The sequence below is a fragment of the Equus quagga genome, chromosome 9, assembly GCF_021613505.1.
Source record: "Equus quagga isolate Etosha38 chromosome 9, UCLA_HA_Equagga_1.0, whole genome shotgun sequence".
Taxonomy (NCBI): Eukaryota; Metazoa; Chordata; class Mammalia; order Perissodactyla; family Equidae; genus Equus; species Equus quagga.
Genome location: NC_060275.1, coordinates 21,424,698 through 21,445,764, shown reverse-complemented (window position 1 = coordinate 21,445,764; position 21,067 = coordinate 21,424,698). Strand labels below are relative to the sequence as shown.

At 38.1% G+C, this 21,067-nt stretch overlaps 1 protein-coding gene across 6 annotated transcripts in view; it reads right to left on the bottom strand.

Moving 5' to 3' along the window:
* CCDC68 (coiled-coil domain containing 68) overlaps nucleotides 1–21,067 on the bottom strand; it is a 63,923-nt gene that overhangs the window by 24,731 nt on the left and 18,125 nt on the right. For 3 of the 6 annotated variants that reach the window (XM_046672351.1, XM_046672349.1, XM_046672353.1), the window contains 6 exons: nucleotides 11,685–11,780; nucleotides 8,587–8,711; nucleotides 7,369–7,455; nucleotides 4,434–4,574; nucleotides 3,340–3,465; nucleotides 1,544–1,672 (listed from right to left, as the gene is read on the bottom strand). In XM_046672351.1, the coding sequence (XP_046528307.1) occupies nucleotides 1,544–1,672; nucleotides 3,340–3,465; nucleotides 4,434–4,574; nucleotides 7,369–7,455; nucleotides 8,587–8,703 (600 nt within the window). In that variant the 5' untranslated portion in view covers nucleotides 8,704–8,711; nucleotides 11,685–11,780. The remainder of the gene's footprint in view (nucleotides 1–1,543; nucleotides 1,673–3,339; nucleotides 3,466–4,433; nucleotides 4,575–7,368; nucleotides 7,456–8,586; nucleotides 8,712–11,684; nucleotides 11,781–21,067) is intronic. The other 3 variants (XM_046672355.1, XM_046672350.1, XM_046672354.1) reach the window with 1 other exon arrangement.

The window sequence follows — 21,067 nt, the reverse complement described above, 5'->3', positions numbered from 1 at the left end:
GCACATGGTAGGTGCTCAAAGATTTGTAGAATAAATAGTCAAGTGAATTTACCCCATAATTTGGAGATGAATTCACACTGAGTACAGATTTCCTGGGATTTCTAAGAAACAGAAATTACACTCTACTGTCCTTTTGTTAATTTTCAGGAACTGAGAGCTGGCCACTAAACCTGACCCAGGATTACTGGGTTTGAGGTGATCACAAGTCTAACATTTAGTGTTAAACTGCCTAATCAAGTTGTTTGGTTAAACAACCTATTTGCATTCCAGAATTGTCTTTCTTTCCTAAATGCAAACAATCTTTGTGCTATCTTAGTTAAACTAATTATTACAGGATAAATTTCTAATGCTACAAATGATTCATCCACATGTTACAATTTGTCCAAAACATCATAACTATAAATTGTCACACCTGGACAAACCAGCTGATTGGAACATTCTAGCCCAGCGATTCTGGCTAAAATTTAACGCTTAGTGACCCATTGCACAACACAGATATAGCTGTATATTATTATTACTAGATTCAGTTAAGTATAGTCTCATTTAATTTTCATAATTTCCTCATAGGACCTTCATTAAGAATACAAATTCAGCCAAATTCACAGTGCAATAAATTAAATTCTTGAGAAATGTGTAAAAAATTAATCAAAGTTTCTCTGCCAAGAAACCTGAATGTTGAAACCTGATGCTTTTGAAATGACATTTTTAAAATGGCATCAACTCAGGCCGACTTCTCAAACAAAATACAGCTGAGAAGAGCAGAGATAAAGCAGGGAATTAAGAGGATACACACAAAACTGATTGCACAATATTTACTAGAAGTCAAAGCCTATCTTCTTATCTACCCCCAATTCAGTTGGAGAGGCCAATTTTCTATTTGTTTTGCTATTTAAAAAATTATTCCTTGGTTTGTCTGAATGCTAAATCCTAAGGCTTGCATAATTAAACGTATGTGCTTACCTTCTACATATAGTTGGCGAACCAGCTACTTAAAGGAACACTGCATGAAACTTACAAGAATTTTTATTCTATTATTACTCTTCCCTAAATTGTCTCTTTTGAAAGTTCCAGAGTGTCTTTCTCAATGTGAACTGTATCTGTCCTAGTGCAGCTATAGGTTTTTACAAATCTAAAGTGGACTTGGATGGCCAAACGTGGACACTGACTCTAATACATAAAAACACTATGACTACAAGGATCTACTATATTAGTGGTAGTAATAGGTGGACTTTATGGTCTTTTCCATTATTTCCCTTCACAGTCTCACCTGCTTCCCCTTTCTAGGCCATACATTTACTAGAAAGAGAACATGACAGACAATGAGATGTCTGCAGGATTTGTGGAGAGAGAAATCAGTAATTACAGTGCAGGTGACTTTAAATATGTCAGGGATGAAACTAACGTTACTGAATACTTCCTAAAGTCTTAGGAGCTGCAAAGAGTACTTTCACTTAACGTTATCTTACTTATTTTAGTGTTATTTTCTTTAATTCTTACTCTAATCTCATCAGGAAGAATTCTCTTTAATTCTCCAGTGGCTTACCTTTTCCATTCTCTGGACAAGGTTCTCTAATTCTGTGATTTGATGATGTTTTTCTTCAAGCTTTTCAGCAACCTGATTCAGATTTTCAACATGTTGTTTCAATTTCTGTTCTTTTTCAAGTTTGTTAACCTTTGGTCAGAGAAGCAGTCGTCAGACTACCGTTTTTATTAAACCTATATAGATATTATCTCCCTCTCTAATTTTCTGAGTAACCAAAAAAAATTTAATAATTCACACTTGTTTAGAATAACTTTTTTTGAATTCAGAGTTTTCTTAAAAATAAATCTGATAGACTAGCACAACACTAAATCAATAGAGTTAATAATAAATACTATTCCTAGAATGTTTACATTTGTTACCATAAAACATACCACCTGAACTGTTAAAGAAAGAGACTAATTTAAGAAAAGTAAAATTTTTGACTTTTTCTTAACAAAACTTATGGGAAACAAAAATAAAATCTTAGACGTTCAAGTAAAAAATGTTTTATTTTTAATCAGAAAGTGTCATAAAAGCAAAATAATTAGCCCCACTGTGTCAGAGGTTATTTCCCAGGCATACAGCAGGAGCTGCGCTGAAAGACCACAGGACAAGAAGTCTGCATCTGGCAGTACACAGGCCACACTGGGAGTGTTTCCACCGACTTCTACCTGACACGTGCATGCACATCTGTATGTGTATTTAACAGAACTCGAGACTTTACAGGAAAAACAAAAGTGTCTGGCTTGTCTTGAAAACACCACATGGGCACTCCTGCGAGGCAACTCCAAGCTGAGACCGAGTCCCCTGCAGGGACGTGCGTACTCCAGTCCCAGCAGGCCTGTCACTCACGCAGAGGCCTCGGGGCCACACAAGCCTGCTCACTCTCCTCACTTAGTTCTTTATCTGCGCCCTGCATGCATGTGAGTTTGCCAACATCACCATCACAGCCTGAAGCATGAGGGCCTGTCCCTCTGCACTGGATTTCATGCTGTGCTTCCCCGGGGGCCTTCCTAGGGCCTGAGCGGGCAGAGATGCAGGTACCCCACCCCACCATGAATGAGCTTGCCTGTTTTGAGTTTTGGCAAACATACACACACATACACTTGCACATATATTTTTTCCCTCTTCCAGTCCTAGAAGACATTCTTCAGATAAAGTTTTATTGGTCCTAGGATACATACTTCAGATTTTAAAGCAAAAACAAAAAGTGTGTTTGTGTCTATGAAATATATACATACACATTTATATATACACATATACATATTCATGTGTTTTTAATATTTTAATTATATGTATTGATGTATTAAAATATGAAATATATAACTTTCATATTTAAATATATATATGTACACATACATACTTTTTTGTTTGTTTAAGATGAAAAATATTTTCTAGGACCAAAACATTTTTGAAACCCATTTATCCAGTGCAACTTTTTCATTTTAGAGTCAAGGCACCCCAAGTCTAGAGAGGTAGACACAACCTGGGTCATCTAGTTAGCCAAAGGCAGAAGCAGAAGAGGAGCCGCTGGCCAGTGTCACCTGGGCCAGCCTGGATTTCTAGGCAGGAGGGGAGGGCCTCCCTTCTGCCTGCGCTCTGTGGGGCTCTGGGCAAGGTGACACAGCAGCTCACCAATGTCTGCGTCCCGGGCTAAGCAGGGCTGGGGGAGGAGGCCACAGAGGATGGGCACCCTGCCCTTCCCAGGGCCCACCAAGTCATAGGGCCATTGCTCGTTTCACATCTAACTCCTCCAAATAGAGCCACTCGGACAGCTCGGGGTTAGATCTCCAATGGACAAGTTGCTAGCTTGGTACCTGGAGTAACTGTTGACTGTCCTCATGCTTCTTTCTAACCTCTTCAGACTGCGTTTGGTAGTTTTCAAATAATCTCCGGGCCACGTTTCTCAGAGCCGCTGCTCCTGCTTCTCTGGAGGCTTCCAGCTAGGACAAAAAGGTCACTGTGATTGTTTTGACATTTACAATAAAAAGGGTTAAAGACAGAACAGTTTGACAGGCAATTAAAAATACAGAGACTGTAGCTGTACCCTTTGCACCCTCGTAGACAATAGATAGGAGAAAAGATACTGTTATCTGGGAAATGTACAATGAGAACCCCTCAATTTAATAGGCTGTCATACAAGTGGATTTGCACTGACCAGGCCAAAGCAGAGCTCCGTGCACATTAGTGCCCTGCATCTATAGACCGCACCCTCCAAAGAGTTCAGCTTATACACACATTTGCAAGTATTTTATTAGCGTTCTCCACAACAGTACTAAAAGATGCATTTTCATGAAATAGAAGTGGGACAAGATTGGAGTAGTAAGTGCAACAAAGCTAAAGTGTCATGAATCTTTCACGGATTTAACCTAAAGAAATAATTGAGGATAGCACAAAGATTTACCTACCGAGATATTCGCTCTAGGACTGCACATAAAATAAGGCCAAAAAAGGAAAATATAAAGCATCCAACAAACAATAGATTAATTAAACAAAATAATGAGACATTTGACTGAGTGCTCTAATGAATATTTATAAAATATGTAAAGACTTTCAAAAAACTTATTGTAGTAAGAACATTTCACATGAGACCTACCCACTTACCTTTTTAAGAGTACAAGACAGTATGAACTACAGGTACAATGTTGTACAGCAGGTCCCTAGACCTGATTCATCTCGCACAACTGAAACTTTATACCTGTTGAACTTTTCTAAGATCTTTTTAACAATAAAAGTAGTCTCTAAAATAAAAGAGTGAGATTTAAAGTATAAAAATGATTCTCTATGTGAGCATATGTGTGGACTCTATGGATGCGTGTGGATGTTTTTTTGCTTTCACAGATCTATGAATCTATCCTATTGGCTCAAAGGCTCAAAACACAAAATTAGAAATGTCTTCTAATGGTCTTACCTTAATTTTCAATACTTTGTTCTCCTTGTTCACTTCTAAGAGCTTTAGGTCTTTTCCTTTTATCCTTTCCATGAGCAGATCCAAACTGCAACAGGAGGGATCCATTTCAGGATTAGAGCCATTTTGAGTGCTTCCACAGCGCTGAAATGAACAAATGTGAAAATCACAGACCTGACTTTCCATGCCTCTACGAACTTTGACAACAATAATTATCACTCAGGATTACATATATCAAGGAAGATGCAGGTCAGCACAAGTAAAATAAATCTTTTGAATCTCAAATATCAATGAGGAATTCTAGATGAAGCAGCTGGCCTCTATAATTGCTCAAATTTGAATAGATTCTTATATTAGAAAGATGTAGAAATACATCTTTTATGCCTTTTATATTCCCTACAGTTTTCAATATACTATTGGGTCCTTTTTAGAAGATAAATAATATCCACAAGGCCAGTTTCGATTTTTTGGGTTTTTTTGCCTAAGTTGTAGACATAAATGCATTTTGGTTACATTGCGTTACAAATTAATATAATCAGACCTAATTGTTACAATGCGTATTATTCAGTGTTCAATGAGGCTTCATTGTGACTGCCTTATATTAAATTTCTAATCAGAGATGTCAGAACTGAATGTTACTGCCAGTGTAAGCTATGTAAACTCTAGCTCCCTCAAAATACACTTGGAGCATGAAATAAATCTCTTCTGGAATGGAGGACATATGGAAGTGGAAAGGAAATTTGAAACCATCTAATTCAACCCCATCAATTTTACAGATACGAAAACTGTAGGACCAGAGCCCAAGTTTACATAGCCAGTGAGTGGGAGAGCTCATGACACAGTTTCTTGATTGTCTGTCCTGCTCTCTTTCTGCTTTTCCAAATTAGTTCAAAACAGATTGAGGAAATACTATACAATTATATACATCTTACCATTATAGTAAAACAAGTTCTATTTGTTAAGCACTTATTATGTGTCAGGTAATCTTTTAGATGTTTTAAATATGCTCCTTTGTCTAAATTCTCAAAACAGTAGAAGGCACTATGCCTACTATATAGAAGAGGAAATTGAAGATGAGCGAGTTTAGCTAACAAGCCCAAGATTATACCTAAAATAACTTCCAGAACCAGAATTAGAATCCAAGTTTGTTTATGAATAAAGCCTATATCCTTTCCAGTACAATATATGGACTACATTTATAGAAATAAAAATCAAAAAGAAAACAGTGCATATAAATAATATAGTCACCATAATTCTGTCATGGTTTTGTTGTTTCTACTCCAGACCCTAGTGCATACTGTCACTCTTCACATACAGAGTAGGAGTTATTTCCTTTTTTAATTTGTTAAAGAGGATTTGATGGAAAGACTCTTATAGAAGGTAGATTACTGGCAGTGGTAGACAGCTATAAAGGTCATACATCAGTGAATCTCAAATTTTAATGTTCATATGAATTACTTGGTGACTGATCTGGTTAAAAAGTCACTTCTGAATCAGGAGGTCTGGGATGGCTTGCTAGATGCTGCATTTTTAACAAGTTCCCTGAAGATGCTGACGCTGCTGGGACTGCAGACCACACTCTGAGAGTAGAAAGCCCTAAATGATTCTGGCTAAATCCATGCAGGAACTTGGTCCAGATGCTGAAGGGAAAGGGGCTGATACTTTGATGCTCAGTTTGTCTACTGAGCTTCTGTGGTTTGAGATGGCCGAGACAGACACACTGGCAACACAATTCCTCCTCATTCCTAAGAAGCTACTCCTATCAAGCTCACCAACAATCTCCCCATTGTTAGAGCCAATGGTCAATGTTCAGTCCTCAATTTACCTCACCCTAAACACCATTTGACACAGTGGTCCCTTTCCCCTCTCTGAAACTTTTTTTCTCTTGTCTTCAGTGACTCCATTCTCTCCTGTTTTTTCACTAGCCTCTCTTCTCAGCCTCCTGTGAGGATTCTTCATCTTCTCAACATCTAAATGTTGGAAATCACAAGACTCAGTGCTTAGATTTTCTCTCATTTTGATCCACACTCACATGCTTGGCGATCTCCAATTTCAGAACCTTAAATACCATCTTTACTCCAAAATCTCTACCTTGTAGCCTGGATCTTCTAGCCAAGAACTCTACCCTCAGCTCCAGAATCAGATATACAGCCACCCAGTAGAAAGTTCCACTTGGAGAACTAACAGGCAGCTCAACATAGCCCAAACTGAATTTATGATCTTTCCCATCATTCATAAACATTAAACTTTTTTCCAGTTTCAGAGCACTTAATTCAAGAAAATAATAAGAGCTAGTTGTGTTAGTTTGGGAGGCTGAGGATGACAAAGGAGACTATGTTTATGCATCACACCCCATGTTCTGGTGTTCTCCGTGGCCATACTACATAGGGGATAAACACTGACATTGATGGAGTTCACCTGGCTCAGATGAGACTTACCTGGCATAATCCAGACAAGGCTAAGTGCAGATTGCCTGACCTTAAGAATATAAGGCCAGTCTCAGGGGAGGGTGTGCATTTTTAAGCTCATCAGTTGTCTGATGACTCAGCCTAAATGGTTTCAACTGTGTCCTTTGGTGTGGTCCAGGTGAACCTAAAAGCTTGTACCTTTGTCTGTCATTCGGAAATGTTGCTGTCCTGTCGTGTATCCTGGTGGGGCTGACACCTTCCCATATACTTTAGATAAGTAAGCCCGGTTTAAGATAGTCAAATAAGGTCTTGTCATTCAACCTGATCTTCCTAATGACATCTGTGGTTAAATATTTCATACATATGCCCATTAATATCTTCAGATACCAACAAAATATTTAATACTCATCGTTCAAAGCTTCAAAGAATAATTTAATAATTATCCAGAACAGTTATTTAAATGAAGTCTGTACGGCTTTACGCTTATTTATTGAAGGAATAAAAGTGGTACATTTTGATAAATTCATTACCTTTGCATCTAGTTTGTGATTTGCACTGTTACATCCTACTTCATCTTTAAACATTTGATTTCGGATCTTTTCCAGAGTAGTTCGAATCTAGAAGAAAAAAATATTTTATTTTTTCCAAAAGCATTTAATGCCAAATACTTTCTTTTCCTCTATACCACCTACAGTCTACCCGATTTATCTAGAAAGTAATACATATATTCTGATCCTAGATTTACATAATTGCCATCAACCTAACTTGTATTCAGGATAACATTGTTTAGACCGCAGAAAATGAGCATTTGGTTTTTATAACTCTTTCTCAGTCAAGCCTAAAGTATAGCCTAAGTGAATATTATACTACAAAACAATTACTATTTAGTAATTAGTATTTAATACTATTTAGTTCTATTTTTTCTATATAGTAATTTAGTACTAATTTACTATTTAGTAATTACTATAAAACAATTACTATTTAGTAACACTACAAAATAATTATTATCTGGTAATTACTACAAAATAATTACTATGAAGTAATTACTAGAGAATAATTGCTATTTAGTAATTACTACAGAATAATTACTAAGAGGAAATCATACAAGTTTATGCATGAAATATAAGCCCCATGTCTTGGTGACCTATGGAATTGTAAGACGCTCAAAGACGAATTAATCGATCTGAATAAGTTACACTGTTACTATAGCCAAATTTTTCCATCTGTTCTAAGAAACAGTTCATAAGAATATATACGTTTGTCAGCCATTATCATTGGATTCTCACAAGATTTCACATTTTTAATGAAGTAACATGCCAAGGTGTAGTCACTGGTGATAGCGACCTTGAACTGTGAGAAGGAACAAGGTAAACAGAGAAGAAACTCAGCAGGAAACGTAAACAGCTACTTGAAAACACAGTATCAACACTCATGAAACAACTGAGAAATGATATAAAACAGTAGGAAGGGCAGTGGCGACAAGTGTGGGACAAATTAGTGCTGAGCTGTTCTGACCGACCCCTCCTGGCCCATTATTCAATTTAACGCCAAGTACAAGAATGGAGGTTCATATCCTCGAGAGAAATGACTAAATGTGTTTAAATTTCAGCTATCAAGACTGTCCTTTGCCAAACTAAGTTTATTCCTCCTCACATGTTCTATGGAGGGAAAAACAAAGCCCACAGATCCATATTAGATTTATTTTTAAAAATCATACCATGCTAACCTGATTCCCAGTGCCCACATACCTTTTTCACATATTCGGTTTCTTCAATAATGTGAGCTGCTTTGGACTCATACAAGGCAGAGTTATCTTCTATCTGACTCCTTGGGGGAACTTCTGTGGTCACTGTTACTGTTGTCATTGTGAATTCTGGTTTTAGGAAAACATAAAACAGATAAAACTAACTTCTTTGTCAATATGATTATATGGTTCATATACTGAAAGAAGTTCTGTATTAGTACTGTAATCAAATATAGTAGAAAATATTATAAATTATTGATATCTTATATAGTCATAATTCCAGAAATTAATTTAATATGAAAACAATAACAGCTGAAACAATAATTGATAGGAAATGTAAATTATCTGAGAAGAAAAAATGTGAAATTTTTCTTTGTATTCCACATTATAATAGACAGTAAAACTTCAAGAGTAGGGACCATGCCTTATTCACCTTTATATTCTAGCACACTGTAAGTGCCTAATAAATGTCTGTGGTACTAAAATAATACATTTATGGGGGCTGGTCCCGCAGCTGAGTGGTTAAGTTTGCGCGCTCCACTTCAGCGGCCCAGGGTTTGGCCCATTCGGATCCTGGGCGCGGACATGGCACCACTCATTAGCCATACTGAGGCAGCATCCCACATAGCACAACAAGAAAGACCCACAACTAAAATATGCAACTATGAACTTGGGGGATTTGGGGAGAAAAGGCAGAAAAAAAAAAAAGAAGATTGGTAATAGTTGTTAGTTCAGGTGCCAATCTTTAAGTAAAAAATAAATAAATAAATAAAATAATATATTTATAACAAAATCATATGTATGTCACTAATGTGCATATATACATGTATGTATATCACTTTACACAGACATTTAATATGCTACATTTTATTTGACTCTCAATAGCCTGTAAAGGCCATTTACTGAAGAACTATTTGTAATCGTAAAAGACTGGGAAAAGCCCCAACACCCACAAAAAGAGGACTGGGTGAATAAATTATCTACTGCTATGGAGTCTTCTCCAGGATGTATTATTCAACGAAAAGGCATGGCGCAGAAAAGGATATTTGTATCATAATTTCTCTAAGAAGGGAGGGATGGAGGGAAGTAGAAAATCTGTGACATAATTTTGACATTGAACAGTGTAATTATTTTACCTAATTATAAAATAAAACTAAAGAGAAAAAAATGAACTCTTCCAAAATAAGAAACAAATGAATAGATCTGTATATCAAGTTGATGGTACAGTCACATAAATTATTTGAAGTGGCTTTAAAACACATAGCAGGGACTATTTTTCCCAGCTATGCTATGTCCTAAGAACAAAAAGAATCACAAAACCATCTTAAACTACACTCACTAATAATACCGTTAGTGGAAATATTAGTATTGCTATTTTGAATCTATTATACCTGTGTGTGCACGCATGAGCATGCACTCACCCACATCAATACATGATGTAGAATAAAGCCAAGAAGTTCTTGTCTTAATGTCGTTAAGAGCCAAGATTTTCAGCATAAGAGAAAAAAACATACAAAATAGAAACAAAAATATTATGTAAAACCTCATAATCCGAAATTAAATTATGAGAATAAAATAATTATGTATTTTCCTTTAAAAATGTATATTCTAGATCTCCCACTGACAAATTTAGAAATAGAAGCAACCAACACTTCTAGTGCCCAGATGGTGGTCTCAGTATATCATTTTCTACTACAAAGAAACCAGAGCTTCTGAGTGATTTAAGTCTGGGGCAAGAAATACGTAAGGTCAGCCTGAGATATTCTGTCATGCCAGAAAACAAAAAAGTCATCACATACTAAAGACAGAAAAGCCAACCTGAAGAGGAATGACCGTGAGAGACTGAAACATATCAAAACTTTTTAGAGCCAGCCCTGATGGCCAAGCGTTCAAGTTTGGCAGACTTCACTTTGGCGGCCCAGCTCCAGTTCCTGGGAATGCAACCACACCACTTGTCTGTCCAGCACCAACCCTCATTATCCAACTCAATGGAGACAGGCCACCATTATACTGAAAATTAGCCCAGACAAAGGGGTGAGAGGGGCACCTTCAACAAGCATTTATCTTGCCTTTACTGTATGAACTCTATTTCATGGTAACCAAAAAGCGGAAATTTTTCTAAAGAATTCCTGATAATAAATCCAAAAGGACTGATAGAATTAGAAAACCTATATTTTGCAGCCCTTTATAAAGTAATGGATCTAAGCAACAGTCATCAACCAGTGCTGAAAACGTTAGGTGAGAGGTTGATGAAGAGTGTATTAACCTGAGGGACCCCACTCATCAATCTTACCACAACTAAAAAAAGAGACAACCAGACATTATGTCCTCTAGGTGTGGTACAATCACCAGCAGGAAGCATTATCTTTGAAATATGCTTAAAAAAAAGAGAGACCTGAATCTAGTCAAGTCTCTAAATCTAGGGACAGTAAATAGCTGAACAAAAGGAAAACGTTCAATGACTCTACAAGGGTCAAGGTTGCAATAAGCCAAATCCACATTATGTGAAATTTTATGGGATAAATAACTAGTTCCTTCCTCAAATTAATTATATGAAGAAAGATGGGGAGAAGAGGAAAGAAATTGCCATAAATTAAGAGTCTTAAGACACATATGGCCAAATACAATATACAAATTTTCTTTGGCTCCTGATTCAAACAAACCAGCTATATAAATACATTTTTGAGCCAAATGGGAAAATCTTAACAGTGAACAGATAATGGACGACGTTAAAGAGTCACTGTAATTTTGCTAGGTGTGATAAGGGAATTAAAATATTATTTAAACAGATCTTATCCATTAGTCATACATACTGAAATATTTGCAGGTGAAATAATACTGTATTTGGAATTCCTTTAAAATAATCTAGTAGAGAGAAGAAGTGGGACAAAGATGAAAAAAGTCTGACAAATGACAGGGAATTGTTGAAGACAGGCAGAGGCATACGGGGTTTGTTATACTCCTCTACCTGTATGTTTCTGTTCGAAATTTCCATAATAAACAATAAAGAACTAAAAAATAAAATAGAAAGGCCTGTGAGGTAGGATTATTAATCTCACTTTACTGATAAGGAAGCCAAGCCCATAGGTGATGTTAACTTACGCAAGATCACCGTAAAACTAACTGAGCTGAAACTTAAACCTTCATCATTTGGACACCAAGTTCAAGGGTGTTTCCATCATATTGAGGCTGTCTCCCCTAGTGAGAAAAAAACAACAACAAAAATATTTAAAATGTAGCAATGACCTGTGTTGTTAAAACACACAAAAGAATTTTCATATTCGCTAGCATCACTTCAAAACTAGATCGTTTCTGGGGATAACTCAAAGTCCTGCATTTATCCTTTAATCTTCAATGAAATCTTCAATTAAAATTCAATGAAGCGTATGCCAAGAATTTTCCATTTTATTCTAAATCCTCTTAGACTGCCACTACGGCTTCTATTTGTTTCAGCTGAAGTTGATTTGGCAGCCATGACTCTGAAAGTCTGCTTTTGCAGAACGTGAGTGGAAGGCCTTCTGTTCCTCAGTCCTCTGAAGTCTCTTCCGGGATTAAGTTCTTGGTCCAAAACAACATTTAAATGCTCAAAGCAAAAGAAACACCCACAGAGACAACAAGTAATGTGTTTGGAAACCAGAGGCGGGTGGTCAGGCTGGAGTGGTGGTTGGCACACCACGACACAGGAGCCCACTCTGGCTCTGCACCTGGTTGAACAGCCTATGAACTAAATAAGAGTGGTTCTTAAATTTTTTAACAGTTTTAGAAAAAATCAAAAGAACAATAACATTTTGTGTCACGTGAAAATTATACGAAGTTCAAACTTAGTGTCTACACTTGAAGTTTTACTCTAAAATAACCATGGCCATTCAATTACATGTTGTCTATGCTGTTTTCGCACTGCAACAGCAGAGTTCACTAGTTGTGACAGAGAAAATATGTGACAAGCAACGCCTAAAATATTCAGCATCTGATCCTACAGAAGTTAGCTGACCTCTGGGTTAGAGCCTGGCAGGGGGTGGGGGCAAAACCAGTGGGAAAACAGAGGCAAGCAAAGTAATCAGTTTGATCTGATTCAATTCCCCTTGATGGACAGTCCCATTTAATTGATTTGCCTTCTTTTTCCTTTTTAGCATGTTACACACTGTGCACATTAACAAATAAGAAGAGGCATTTCATCATAGGAAGTAATCACTCTTTAGAATAGATCTCACTGCATTCTCACCATCTTTCAGAATTTGAAAATTGCACCAGGCTTCATGTTATATATCCTAAAATATATTCTCTTATGTGGTTTTTATTCTTAATATCAAGGAATTCTGCCCTTTAATCACTGATATTTCTCAAAACATCCTACCTCCTCCACTCACAAGATGCAAAAAAATCTTAGCCTCAATTTACATGTCTGTAAAATAGGATTGATAATACCTAGAATTGCAAAAATGAGGGGCTCGTTAAATGCCTGGTTGCAGAAGGCACTCAATGGACAGTAACTGTTAATATTGTTCCTTCTATTATTTTATATTATTAATCACCACAGAAGATGGGAAGCCCATGACGGTGGGGGGGGGGGGGTGTCCATGCCTATCTGGCTGCCAAGTTTATATCCAACTTTATTCTTATGAAATCAAATTCCATTTCTCTCTTTGTTTTGGAAAACTTTTGTGACCACAGTTCTTGATTATATAAAGAAACCCAAGGGGAACTGAAGCCAGCAAAGTCCAAATTGCCATATGGCAATCACATCCTGGGGAAAATCCATCTTAGCATTTTATTTCTGCCAGAAGTAGATTAGGCAGATAAATTTTTCAAAATAAAACACAATCAGTTAATTAAAGTGAGAAGGCAATTTTATTTGTTTTATGCTAGAGTGGATTGAAGACAGCTTACAAGTGGCATCACACCAAGAGGTGTTATTTCCTAGATGGGGGCTTTTCAAACAGGGCTCCCAAGGGGAGGGGAGGTGCTGAGCAGAAAGGGCTTTGCCAGCTTGACTTGAACCAAAGCACCTCTGCTTTGTTCTGTTGCACAGTGAATTTCTCCATGAGACCTTCTGTGAAGAAAGAGCATTCTACATCTAAAAGGTTTGGAGACAGACTGCCAAGTTTCATGACCTGACTCTGCCACCCAGTAGCTGTGTAACCTTGGTCAAGTTCCTTACCCTCTCTGTGCCTCAGTTTCCTTATCAGTAAAATTCACATAATATCAATGTTAATTGCTACTAACAATATAAATAATAAACAACATGGGGTTGTTCGTGAGTTAACATTTATCAAGAACTTATAACAGTTATATTATAGGCATAATAAATGATTTGTACATGTTTGTCAAATGAGCAAATAAAACAGGAAACCATTATCCCCAATTACTACTGACAAGCAGTCTCAGTGGTAGAGAAAAACCAGGTAATAATTTAAACAGTCTGTAGACTGAGTTGGGCTATCAAGGAAAGTCTGCTTTGAGGGATTTTTAAGACTAGCAAATCCATAGTATTGGTTCTTTCTTGATAAAGCATCAATAACTCAACATGTCCAACCAATGATGCTAATATCTAATGAACAGTTTACAATTTACAAAGCAATTCACACACTACTATGAGTTGTAATCCATGTGGTAAACCAATACATCACTGGGAACCCGGGATAATGTAACTAAACCTACTACTCTGTTTAACGACATAAGGATGGCTTATTCATTATACAGTCAACACATATAAGGTACTGTTATGGGCTGAATTCTGCCCCCAGCCCGCCATTCCTAAGTTGAAGTCCTAACCCCTAATACCCCAGAATGTGACCTTATTTGGAAAGAGGGTTTCTGCAGACGTAATTAGCTAAGATGAGGTCATACCGCAGTAGGACAGACCCCTAATCCAATATGACAGATGTCTTTATAAAAAGAGGAAATTTAAATGGACACAGATGCATACAGGAAAAACGCATGTAAAGTTGAAGGCAGAGACTAGGATGATGCTTCTACAAGCCAAGGAACGCCAAAGATGGCCAACAAACCACCAGAAGTTGGAGAAAAAGCATAGAATAGATTCTCCCTAACAGTCCTCAGGAGGAACCAACCCTGCCGACACCTTGATCTTGGACTTTCAGCCTCTGGAACTGGAGGACAAGAAATTTCTAAGTTTAAATCACTCAGTTTGTGGTACTTTGGTATAGCAGCCTAGGAAACTCATACAGGCACTGTTTATATTCTAGAGATCAGAACAAAGGTGTTTCTTTCCTTTACTGAAACCTCTACTCATTCATTATATAGCAAGTATTTACTGGATATAGCTGCAGTAGGAGCTGTGGCCACAGAGGTGGGCCAGAGACCCTGCTTTCAGAGACTTTCAGTACAGAGGGAAGACAGCTATTAATTAAAACTATACACATATGGGGGAACAGAATGAGAGATAGTGACAAGTGCCATGAAGAAAAGCAGGGGAACAGGATAAAAGGAGGTGCTGTTTTGGATGAATGGGGAGGGAAGGCCAATCTGAGCCATTTGAACAAGAGACTCGAATGAAAGGAGCTGAAGCCGTAGTTATCTGGGAGAAGAGGGTTCCAGGCGAAGGGGAGAGCAAGAGCAGAGGCTGGAGTTGGTGTAAAATAGTGTTCCTATCCAAGAACAACAAGATACACAGTGCAGCCTATCATTGTCTTTTAATGTAGCAGGACGGTTTTTTAGTTTTTTGGGGTGTTTTAGTAGACTGAGACTTGTTGAGACTTCCAACTTACCTAAGTTGTCTCCTTAGTCAGAATAAACAGATCTAGCCCTGGCTGGTATGACTCCCTCAGGGTTGGAGGAAAGGTAGAGTATAGCAAAGTCTGCGAAGCTGCCAGCTGCCATGAGGCCCACGCAACTGACGCCCCCGAGAAGGGGCTCTAAAGTTCGGTTGACTGCACGGCAGTATTCTCAACTTCCTTCTGTGGGCGCCGATTGAAAAGCATGGTGGACATGTGGTATGTTTTGGCTGCCCAGCACTTGAATCTCCTTCCCAGAGAGGTGGAATCACCATCAGTCTGAGTCTTGGCAGGAAAAATGCCTTACTTGTTTTTCCTCACTCCTTGGGCCGGAGCACAGGTACGGTACCCAAATACTGGCAAGTGAGCGTTCCCACCTGGAAAAGCCAGTAAGGGATTGGTCCTTGGGCTTGTTGAAGCTAGACGCAGTGAAAATCCCATTATTCTGGGAAGGGATGGAGTCTGGCATAGACGACGCTTTGTGTCCAGTGGCAGGAAGGCCAGTGGTGGTATCCAGTGACCTGGCAACGCCAGGACTCTATCTTGCCGTAGCCTGATCTTTGCTGAGGCACCAGCACATTGATTCTCCCATTTCCAAACCTAGTTTTCCTATCAATTCTGGAAGCTGCTTCATATCCTTCCACTATATTCCTTTTCTACTTAAGTTAGCCAGAATCAATTATTCTGGTTTGTAACCACAAGCCTCTGTATGGTTTTAGCACAGTTTCTGAGTTCTCAGTTTCTCAGTTCTGAGCTACCAATATTGAATATTGTTTCATCATTCTTGGTCACTATTATATAGAGCTTAGATATTGGAAACTGAAAAAGTAAGTTACGACAAAGGTGCTGCAAGGATAGTTAGGTTGTATGAGGGAAAAAAATTAACACATCTCCAAACCCTTGAAGACGCCGACAGTGTCCTGGATATTAAATAGCACACCTGTTCTGCAGCTGCATTACACAGCACAATGGTGACATCCAGTGTCAGCCAGCCAAATCTCAGGTGACTGTGCAGTTCACCTGAAAGTGATGCACAGTATATCAAAAAATATGCATGCTAACCCAGAACCCGAGTAATAATAACACTGTTTTCAAGTAATAATCTAAGATTTCTTAAGTAGAATTAATTTTATTCATGTGTAAATACTACTCATGTGTATACGCACATATATTCATATCATAGGCAGTGCTACAGAAAGCTCTTAGATATGAAATAACAGCTATTTGCTTTTGGAAAAAATGGATTGAAATATTGGTACAAATACAAGATACAAATATATACTATCGACAAAGAACTGTGCCATTTCCCAAAAATCATTTTCTCTATATATAACACACTGTTATAGTTATTATCTATATATCTATTTCTATTTATCTATGTATAATGCAGCCAAGTCACAGAAGAGTGATATAAGTTTTTCAAGGTGATAAATTGACTTCATCATCTGAACCCAGATAGATTGACCTCAAATCCAGGTAAAAAAATAATCGATCTTCATAATTTACTGGTATGATCTGAAACTCTGAAAAACAGCTGCTGGTTTCACCCAGTGCCGGGTATAGCAACCAAATTGCAAAGAGGTGCAAATTACATGAATCCCTTCCCACGTGGAGAAGAGCGTGCCCACCACAGGCCAGTAGGGTATGCTGCCTTTACTAATTCTCATACACACCCTGAGAGGTCAGTGCCATTATTCCCATTTCACAGATGAGGAAATGAGGCTCAACAAAACTAAGCAAAGACAGATAGTTAATGACGGTCATGGATCTCAACCCATGAGTCGCTGGTTCTTTCCAACTTGCCACTTTGCCTCCTGCTGCATTCTGAAGGGATTTCTAAGCCTAGTTTGTTGGGCCCAAGCTAGTTTAGTAATCAGGGTTTTCCAAAGGAAGTAACATTCAAGTCACTCCTGCTGTGAGCTCCCACATTGTTCTTCAGGAGCCTGAGCAGATATTGTTGTCCTTCTGGTTTCATGGCTCAAAAATGGAGGCTTCGGACTCGGTTAGTGTTGCCCAAAAGACTCTGTTCTACTTCCCCACTACCCTGGGTGGCCTGAGGAAAGTTTTTAAGCTCCCTAGGCTTTGACTTCCTCAACTGAAAAATTCAGATGGAAATGTTAACCCCTTCATAGACCTATATGAGGATTAAATGTGATAATGCATAAAAAGTGCTTAATGGAGTATCTGACCCATAACACACATTCAAAAAATATTAAATAATTTACTTTTATATTCACAACTTATTGTGGGCATTTGCCTACAGGACATCATTTGAAAGTGTCAGTGACTCAGTCACTATTCCTATACCCTCCACCCCGTCAGTCAATTATTCCTCCTGCCTTGATCCTCTCAGTTAATATTCAACTCGAAAGCCACTTATGACTTGTCAGTTGACGAAAATACGAAAAGAAGCAGATGTCAATGACATACATCTTAGTCATCTGTAACATTTATAGGGAAGGTGCCCCTTTGGAAAATTTCTTTTGTGGCTTTATAAAATATTTTAAGAGTAAAAGGCTCAGGAATTTACAAAATATCTATAGCTTCCTAAACCCATCCTGGAATATTTTAGTTTCAACATAATTCACTTTGTTTCAAAAATTATCCAGCAGGGGGTGGCGGGAAACAGACAACACCAAGTGTAGGTGAGGACTTGGAGCAGCTGGAACTCCTGTCTGTTGCTGGTGGGAATGCGAAATGTGCAGCCATGTTGGACAATACTTGGGAAGTTTCCTATAAAGTTAAGGACACACTGTACAACCCAGCAATCCCATCCCTATGTATTTACCCAAGTGAAATGAAAGTTTATGTTCCATAAAACACAAATGTTTACTACTGCCAGACACTGGAAAAAAATCAAATATTCATCAACAAGCGAATCCTACTCATGAACACAAAAGAATGAACTACTGACACACACGGGTGAATCTCAAATGCATTACGCTTACTGAAAACAGCCAAATCCAAAAGGCTATATACTCTACAGTTCCATTTATATGACATTGCAGAACATTTGAAACTATGGGGACAGAAAACAGGTTAGTGGTTACCTGGGGACTGGGAGTGGGGTGGGGGTTGACTACCAACAGGACAAGGGAATTTTTTGGGGGGTGGGGAGGGGTGATGTAACTGTTCTATATCTTGATGGTGAGGATGGCTCCAAGACTGTAACTATTTGTCAAAACCTAGAGAATTTCTATACCAAAAAAGGTGACTGTATATACTTCTATTTTAAAAATAATAATCCAATGGGGGCTGGCCCCGTGGCCGAGTGGTTAAGTTCGCGCGCTCCGCTGCAGGCGGCCCAGTGTTTCGTCGGTTCGAATCCTGGGCGCGGACATGGCACTGCTCGTCAGACCACGCTGAGGCAGCGTCCCACATGCCACAACTAGAGGAACCCACAACGAAGAATACACAACTATGTACCGGGGGGCTTTGGGGAGAAAAAGGAAAAAATAAAATCTTTAAAAAAAAAAAATAATAATAATAATAATCCAATAGCATCCTAGAAAAAGCAAAGTACCATTGAGATTTCAAAACCAAGGACCTTCACTGATTTTATTAGAACAAACAGGAAGCCATAATTAGCTGGATTTGTTCTCTTTCATTCCAATTATTGACCCCCAAAAAGTTTAAATGGCAAAAAACAGCAATAGAATCAGGATTGTTACAAAGCAGGTAACTGTGCTCCTGACAGGTAGATAAGTAGGTAGAACTGTTACTGATACAAGAATAGTCAATGAAGCCTGACATTCAATATGGCAACAGAAACGAGGGAAATCTTAGACATCTTAAGAAAGTTAATTATTATTTACTAAGATGGAAAAGCAGGAGGAAATATATAAGAATAAATAAGTATATAATAATATTTGCAATAAGATTTAAATCTAATTCATAAACCTAGAACTCCTTATCTCTTCTTTCCATCCCCTTCTGAATCATTTTCTAGATGCACAACATGTTTCCATTCTTCACAGCTGCCCATTTGCATGTAAATTATTGATCAGGGACTGCAAAGTCTATTCAGGGCTGCATGCCCTGACACGGCCTGGACCCTGTACTTCTCCCACCACCTCTGCCCACTTTCCCGCACCAGGAAGATGTCAGACTGATACAAGCACAGTATCCTACCAAAACCCAGGCGACAAGAGAAAGATACAAGGGTGAGAAGCAGCTTCTAGTCCTGGATCAAATCCAGCTCCTCATATTAGATTATGTCAATATGGGTGATGAGTGAGTGAGCTCTTCAGAATCATTCGAAGAGGCGCTCAGCTCAATGCTGATCAAGCCTTCCTCCTGCCGGTGAGTGGACACAGCGTGGGGAGTGTGTCTGTGCCCATTTCGAAGGGGATAAAAGTGAGAAGGATGAAGATGGATTTCTGTAATTGGGAATACACTCTTGGGAGGCATTTGGAATGAAATTTTCAGTGTAACACTAGAAAGAGGCATCTGTCCTAGAAATTTTTAAACCCTTATCAAGTTAAAAAAAGAGATGTTACCAACGGAGACTGATCGGTTCATCTAATCACAGATCATCAAAACAGCAGTGTTCCCACCCAGGAGTTTTAGCAAGTTGTTTTGATATTTCAAGCAGAAAACCTAAGCTCCAAATGAGCACATTCAGTTTTGGAAAACTATGTTATTTAACCTAGACTATTTTGTTTTCAAATTTTCAAAGTTTAAAAATAAAATCCTTTGCATTCTAAGCTGTCAGTAAAGTAGACCTCCAAGTTATTTTAATGCTCTTTTTTCCCCCATAGGAACTTGCAATTTCAGCAGTAACTTTCAGGCATCCAGAGACATATTGTCTTCTCTTTAGTTTCACAGAATCTGCCAACTTTGTACAGAAGGGTTTCTACTCAACTGGAGAAACCTCCCCAAGAAGATCTTTAAGTAGACGTTGTCAAGCGTAACCTCTTAAAAATGCATTTGCCAGAGTAGTGGCACAAAGCAGGGTGAATGGGGGTGTATAAGAAGACAGCTCTGACTGAACTGCTTTTCAAGGTCCGTGATTCCTAGACGAGGGATCCTAAAAGTGATAGAAAGTTTTTATTTGGTTTGTTCTCTAGAAAACACAGAAAAACACCACCACTTAATGGGAACCTGGAATAACCTATAATTTTGCTCTAGCTCCTAAAAAGGCCCCAGAGGAAAAAGGAATGGCATTTCTTCTGTTTTGGATTTTCTCTGATCTAAGAGCTCAAACTAGTGTCTGGTTTGGTAAATAAACAGAGCTGTATCGGTTTCATTCTTCAGCACAGTCATAGAAACTACAGAATAATACAACCAAAAGCATGTAAATCCAGATGCACTCCCTTCTAGTTTTTGGCTTACTGCTATAGATGATTCATGCTTTATGATAAGTGCCCCACTAAAATATGTTATTATTAAGAAGTGCTCCTATTATTAAGAGTACTTCAGCTATCACTGTCAGGTCTAACAATCTTCAAAATTCCCCCCTCTAACTGCATGCCATTTGTGAAGAAAATGTAGCAAAGGATACGGATGCTCTTCACAAATGTTAATGTCAAGAGTTAAACATCTTCCAAGTCCAACCTAGAATATAAACGACTGTGCTTCTTGCTATTTGCATGGGGTTTACTACTGACTATTTTCATGCGAGTATCACAGAAAGATCACAGTTATGTCTCATTCAGAAAACATCAGTAATCCATATGAGGAATATATTTTTCATAAATATAAATAGGAGGTTGGCTCATATCAGTTATTTTTAAATTATGCTACCATGGA